Below are 7,719 nucleotides of genomic sequence, written 5' to 3'. Positions count from 1 at the left end.
CGAACCAAACCAGGCTTGGTTTGGTCACGAGGGAGGTCAGGGGAGTAACTGGTGTGCAGTTGGGGTGGATCGGCATAGGCTGAGGTTTGGCTCAAATATTCAAATGAAGATTTGAGACAATGGGCGAAGATTTGAAACCAACGGTTTGCGGATTCTTGTCCAGGAGGTCGAGGTGCACTAGGGGTGTTAATCTGGTGGCCACCGGCATCGTGCCGTCGGGTTTATGGTGAGGGGGTGGAGAGGCGGCGCTAGGGTTCTGAGGGGTGTTTGGGTTCAGTCTCTGAAAGAGACGAGGATGAGGGAGGGGGGGTCTGGCTTAGGGGGCGTGGGGGTAAGGGATTGGGGTTATATAGTTAGGGGGAAACTTGATCTGGATCATTGGATCAAGAATGATCAACGACCCAGATCTTTCACTTGGGTGAAACGGCGTCGTGTGATTTAAGTGAGACTGGGTCGGTCTCTGGGGTTAAGTGGGTCGGGTATTAGGCATGGGTATGGAGACGTGATCTTGGCCGTTGATCAATCTGAGATCAACGGCCCAGATCAAGTATGATCAAAACGACGCCGTTTGGACGTTCTCTGAGGTTGGCTGATCTGGACCGGGCAAAAATAGTGCTTTGGGCCTAATTTTGGGTCCAATTCAAATGGCCCAATTCCGATTTCATCCAATTTTAAACTCATTTCTTTTCTTCTTTTAATTCCTTTTCTAAATACTAATCTACCAAAAATCCTAAAATAAGTTGTAAAAGTACAATCATATTAAAAGATATTAATTGACTCACACAAGATCAAACATCAATTAAACAAAATCAACCATTAAACAATAAATGACAAAATTACCAAAAAAAAAATACTTTTTGTGATTTTCATTCATTTAAAAACCAAATACGATTTAATTAATTTCTAATAGTAGAATAAGATCCTAAATTTACACGCAACATATTTTTTGTATTATTTTTTTTATTAATAAAATAAACAATCACAGACAAAACTACAAATAACTATCAAAAAATGCCACGCAAATTCTAAAAAATTGTATACAAAGACAATTTGTTTTATTTTTCGATTTCTTTTGGAGTGATTGTCGTGGAAACAAAAATCACGTGCTCACAGCCGCTGGCCTGAGGCGCATCCCCTCCCGCCCGGATACACTATGAGGATCATCCTCGTTACATCACCCCTTTACATGAGGATGCGCTGCAGCATGATCGTCAGTAGGGCTGGCAGGGTCGGTAGAAGGGGCCGTCAGTCCATCAGCAACCTACAAAACAATAAGTAAGCCCAGTATATGAAAATGTATATTAGTAATATACGTGTTAAGTCAAAAATATTTTCTTACCATGGTCTCGCCGGGCTCCTGAATATAAGCATCCGTGGTGTCCTCAGCATCGCACAAAGTGGCCTCCGTGACGGGCTGGGATGAAGCCTTAATAATAAAATTAAAAATTAATTTATGGCAAATCAATGAGAAAAATAAATAAATTAAAATTTAATAGTATTACAAACATACATGCTCCTGTGATATCACCGCACCCGATGGCGATGAACCAAAACTCAACCTGCACCCACCATCCACGTCTCGGGTCGGTAGATCCTCAGCTGCGATCGATGGGCTTGCAAAGAACTACTCCCAATATCCGGTGGAGCTCGTGATCGTAATCAACAGTAGATCTGACGGGGTCACCTGCGATACTGGCAGCGCCAGCTGAAGGCTGTACGACGGCATGCTGCTGGGATGCTAGTTTGGCTGAGTAATGTCACCCGGCAGATCAGCTACAACCTCCTCATTAGGTGCCTCAATGCCCCCTTGCTGGGGACCACCTCCTCACCGGCCCCCATGACCCCGTGGGGCACCCCAGCCTCGTGGAACACGCTTTGTGGGATGATCATGGGGACTATACCGAGGGGGCCTACATGGGAGACTACACATTATCAGTGGGATGATCATTCGAGGGTGGACGACGCATTTGTAGCATGGCTAGAGGCGCAGGTCCATAATTAGGACCAGTGAGCTGACCTGATTCCACCCCCACCTTCACAGATCTAAATAGCGACTATTCAGCTCTATATGTCCCGGTACCACTGCGTTACCCGACTTTGTATCGGGAACCCCATTCATCAAGCTAGTGGTCGATACAGACCATACGCCGGGAGACACGAGGCACTGGTATGTTATTTGGTATTCTTACTTATAATTGTGATATAGCATTCTGTAATTAATATTTTAAATGTTATGCAGGCTATAAGTCATCATTTATTCTACCGTGGGACTGTAGATGCAGCAGCATGCCAGTGATCTTGCGGTCATTGAGTATGCCGGCAGGTGATAGAGCTGGCTCTGTGGACACTGTAGCAAGCCAGAGAGGGCGAGCGCTTAGATCACTAGTCTGATTAGTGATCTAATCACCTTTGTGGCATGATGCTCCTCACCTCCTCTCCCAAGTACCCGCTTTGTGGCATGATGCTCCATAATATTGAGGCACATCAGCGGGACTGAAGTGCTCCAAATCAGTCGGCCGACCGAGCAATAATCGGGTAGGCCACCTATCAAGTCGTCGTTGTATGGCGTCCAGATGATCTATCAAATAAGAACATAAAAGTGAGTATGCGCAACACAAGTGAATCTATACCAAGTAAGTTTAGGTACACATTTATCTGTGCGCCCTCCAACATATCCAACACATCCCTGACAAGGGGGAGATTATGATGAGCATCATAAACTCGGTAATTTCCACGCCGAAGAACCAACCTCCTAGCTAGAGGGAGAAACAGAGGTGGTACATCCGGAGGTAATGGTGGTAGAGGTGGCTGCAACACCAGGAACCACTTCCAAGCCCAAACCTAACATACAAAGTTGACGTAAAGTTTATGATAAATTTTAACTAGATAGATTTGGAAGTAATGAACAGAGTATTCGATATGTTGTCACTTGTAGAAGCAGTAGAAAACCACATACGTCACTCTGGGTGTCCATGCTCGCCCGTTATAGTTGCCGGTACATGTAAGCGAGAACAGTATCACCCCAGCTGTACTGGGGTAAATCATCTAGCAGTTGAAGATGATGTAGAAATCGCAAACTCACTAGATTTCCTGAAGTGTTTGGGAACAAGACCCTCCCCCCCCCCCAAAAAAAAAAAAAAAGAGCAGCACCAACCTCGTATACCGGCGAATATATAGATCATATGTCTCGCCGGTGATGTCGGGGTGCAATATCTCCAAATGCTGTCTAATAGTTGTCAAACCAATGCGACTGGCCCCTGAACATACAGTCTCATCCTGTGGCCTGAAACCAGTGAGCTGCTGCAACAAGTCCAAGTACTAGCCATACGACATATATCTCATACCTTGAGGCAGTGCAACAGGCAGTCCATCAGCAGGCATCCCATATAAAACCTCAACATCCTGCAGCGTGATGTTGGCCTCGCCAATGGGCAGGTGGAAAGTGTGCGTCTTCGGTCGCTACCGCTCTATCAAGGCCGTGATCAGAGACCAGTCGAGCTGCAACCGCCCAATCTCAAAATTCCTATAGAAGCCCATATCCCGCAGGCATTGGACTACACGGGGATGAAAATCTCTGCCCATCATAAAGTCCCACAAGTCGTCCACTCTCCTGGCGCGGAGAGTCTGGGCCAGTAGCTCTCTCTCTGTCATACGTAGGCGGACCTATGATCGCCCTGTAACACTAATAGCTCATCAGAGACAGGTCCATGATGCACATGCGGCACGTCCATATCGTCTACTATAAATTAAACAATATTAATTGTGTGTTTGTTTTGTAAATAATTAATATTTAATTATTTAATTGGACAGAGTATATATCTATGGGTTTCAGGGTCGATATTTGAGGTCTAGTAGAACCAAGCTATCCTGAATTCGTATGTGTGTCAATTTCAATTTTTTCATAATTTTGTGTGTTTGTTTTATAAATTAAATAATTCATTTTTGTAAGATTGTAATTGGACAGAGTATATATCTATGGGTTCCAGGCTCGATATTTGAGGCTCAGTAGCACCAAGTTATCCTGAATTCTTATGTGTCAATTTCAATATTTTTATAATTTTGTGTGTTTGTTTTGTAAATTAAATAATTAATTTTTAATTGGACAGCATATATATCTATGGGTTCCCGGCTCGATATTTGAGGCCCAGTAGCACCAAGCTATCCTGAATTCTTATGTGTGTCAATTTTAATATTTTTATAATTCTGTGTGTTTGTTTTGTAAATTAAATAATTAATTTTTAATTGGACAGAGTATATATCTATGAGTTCCAGACTCGATATTTTAGGCCCAGTAGCACCAAGCTTTCCTGAATTCTTATGTGTGTCAATTTCAATATTTTTATAATTTTGTGTGTTTATTTTGTAAATTAAATAATTAATTTTTAATTGGACAGAGTATATATCTATGGGTTCCAGGCTCGATATTTGAGGCCCTGTAGCACCAAGCTTTCTTGAATTCTTATGTGTGTCAATTTCAATATTTTTATAATTTTGTATGTTTGTTTTGTAAATTAAATAATTAATTTTTAATTGGACAACGTATATATCTATGGGTTTCGGGCTCGATAATTGAGGCCCAGTAACACCAAGCTATCCTGAATTTTTATGTGCGTCAATTTCAATATTTTCATAATTTTGTATTTTTGTTTTATAAATTAAATAATTAATTTTTGTAAATTATAATTGGACAGAGTTTGTGTTTGATCTATCAATATAATAGATACTTAAACTACAGGGATTCTACTCTAAAAGTCTCTACATTTTACTACGCTAAACGGCTCTATATTTTACTACGCTAAAAGTGCACTAGTCTTTAAGCAAATAAATAATCTAAACTAAATAAAAACAACAAATATATTTTAATAACATAACATTCACGAAATTACATATAAAACAATAAAAGAAAATTATGAACATTTTTATTAACAAAAAAATGATTTCTCAACTTTTAAATATTTTTTTAAAACACTAATATCTTAATCCGGATAAAAATAACATACTAGTTTAATTACAAACAAAACACAAAACAACACGGAAACACATTCAAGACAACTAATATGCATTATTATACGAGTTTCGACATAAACTAAATCAGAATACCTCGATTTATATTTTAGAAAAGTCGATTAATTGAAATTTTGAGCCCGAAACGAGGAAACCACAACAATAGAAGGCTTGGGTAGGATGTGGGACATACAATCTTATCTTTTTGTGTGACGGGTGGGGTCCGCTCAGATTTTTTTTGGAAAAAAAGAGGGGGAGACCGCTGGTTTTGTTTTTTAAAAATGGGAGGGGGGGGGGGGAGCCACTGGTTCTGTCGTTTGGGGAAGAAGAAGGGCTTTTTAATGAATAAATATAAAGCCTCCGCGCTATACTTTAACAACAAAAATACCGTTAAAGTATAGCGCGATGTAATATCGCGTTATATATAAAAATATAGTAACTTTTGAGTCCAAAAACTCAACATTTAGGTTTGGGACTCGTCCGAGTTACGCGGCAGGCACTGTTTGTAATAAGGTCATACGCACGTCATGCTCTACGTTTTCTAGTTTTTGGAAGGACGTTGTCAAACGCCACGTTTTGGGGCTGAATCAAGCGGCCCCTTATTTTTATTTCCAAACAGATATTTTAGGTGACGTTCTCATTGCGCACCGTCCGCGAGCGGCTTCCTTTTTCTACTCGTTTTACGTCACTTACATGTGTTTTGTTTCAAAGTCCTAACACTATTCTCCTATTTCTCATTCTCTTTTCTTCCGTCCAATTGCTTCATATGATCTAGGACGGATCTAGCCTTAAACTTATAGGTTTTTGTTACTTATTTTTATTCAAATTCTATACATATATTAAAAAATTTATTAAATATTTAATTTTAAATTTAATTATTATTATTATTATTATATATAATTCAAGATGTATGAATCCAGAAATTTTAAATATTGGTCTGTTTATGCCCATACGTTATAATAGATGACAATGGAGCAGGGACCCATGTGAATAATAAATTCCGAATTTTGAGTTTACAACTTCTGAAAAAGATAATTTTGTTGAATTTTGAATAAATTATTTATATATATAAAATGAAAATCTTAAACAAATATTGAATTTTAACCAACTAAACTAATAACCTAGAACTCTAGCTGTACTCCTACATTCCTCATAGAGAAATAGAAAGCAGATTAAACTCTCCATAATAATTCTTACAAGGCGCGAAACTTCTAATATGGGAAAAGCGACTTATGGGTAAAGAAGATGAGGAAGGAATAAACTGCCCAAAACCCTCGTCCCTTCTTAATATAAGATATACATGACAAAGGTCCGAATACCCCGTAACAAATATATATAGAAAGAGCGCAAAAGTATGATGTATTATAACTTACAAACCATACCAAAATGATATAGAACAAAAAAGGGGAGAAAGGAAAGGGGTAATATCATGGGGATATAGGCGCATGTATATCATAGCATCGGGTTAATCTGAACTCAATATTTTTAATATAAAATAAATTTATGTGCAAATTCACTAAAATTGTACTATAACCAATAGTAAGGTCAAAACAAATATTTAAAATATAATCCATAAGTTCAGTTCCAAGAATCTTAACGATTGAACCTATATATTTTAAATTGAGTTTTTTTCACTTTTAGTTCGTACCAGAAACTATTTATATTTGGTAAAAAAAAAAAATTGTATAAAATTTGTACATAACATAAAGAATGTACATATGTGCAAAAAATTATACAAAAAGTATTTTTTTAAGCCATTATTTTAAGAGCAGCTATATAATATTATTTTTTCTTTTAAATTCTAGATCGGATTCCAAATGGGAACCCACTTATATTACGCGTTAGATTGCGTAACTACCGTTGACGCCCGACTCTTTCAACCCTATCCCTTTCCTTCCTATATATTCACATACATGTAAATACTAACTCTATATAACTATTTCAAAATTTCCTATATTTCCTCATCACAATCTTGGTTTACACCTAAGAAAAACAAAAATAATCATATCGCCGCAACCCTCTTTCTTTATTGAGTTAGCTATATTAAAATATTCACAATGCAAGAAGCACTTCCATACAAGTTATGGCAACATTTTCCAACAGATTTCAGAACTCTAAACAAATCTTCCTCTTTATTAAATCAAGAATCAAAAGGGGATGTCAAGAACATGATAACAGAAAACGCCGTTATAGTTTTCGGTCGGTGCGGCTGTTGTATGAGCCATGTTATAAAATGTTTGCTTCATTTTCTTGGAGTGAACCCTGTTATTTATGACATTGAAGAAAAATATGAAAATGAGGTGGTGGTGAAGCTGGAGAATATCGGCGGCGGTGATCGGAAAGATGGTGGTTTGCAGTTTCCGGCGGTGTTTATCGGAGGAGAGTTGTTTGGAGGTTTGGATCGGATTATGGCTGCTCATATTAGTGGTGAATTAACTCCTGTATTGAAACAAGCTGGGGCATTGTGGCTTTGATTTTTTTTTTTTGGGGTCCAGTTATTGTTAGTTCCTATAATTCCTACTAATTCTTACTTGGAAATATCTCTCTATTTTTGCTTTTTTCTTTTTCTTTTTGAATGTAAGTCTTAATTTTGATTTAAGTTATGTACACAGTTAAAGAATTTTTACACTTGTAGTTTAATTTAACCTATGAATCGCATATTAGATAGTACCATTTTTACTAGGCAGTACCGGCTCAACATCAAAGCAACTAAAG

At 38.2% G+C, this 7,719-nt stretch overlaps 1 protein-coding gene across 1 annotated transcript; it reads left to right on the top strand.

Moving 5' to 3' along the window:
- The first annotated feature begins 7,061 nt into the window (after positions 1–7,061).
- On the top strand, positions 7,062–7,478 carry LOC107801481 (glutaredoxin-C9-like). The gene has a single exon (XM_016624812.2). The coding sequence runs from the start codon at positions 7,062–7,064 to the stop codon at positions 7,476–7,478; it is 417 nt and encodes a 138-aa protein (XP_016480298.1).
- The last annotated feature ends 241 nt before the right edge of the window (positions 7,479–7,719 follow it).

Source organism: Nicotiana tabacum, chromosome 1 (assembly GCF_000715075.1).
Source record: "Nicotiana tabacum cultivar K326 chromosome 1, ASM71507v2, whole genome shotgun sequence".
Classification (NCBI taxonomy): Eukaryota; Viridiplantae; Streptophyta; class Magnoliopsida; order Solanales; family Solanaceae; genus Nicotiana; species Nicotiana tabacum.
This window is presented reverse-complemented; position numbering and strand designations above follow the sequence as displayed.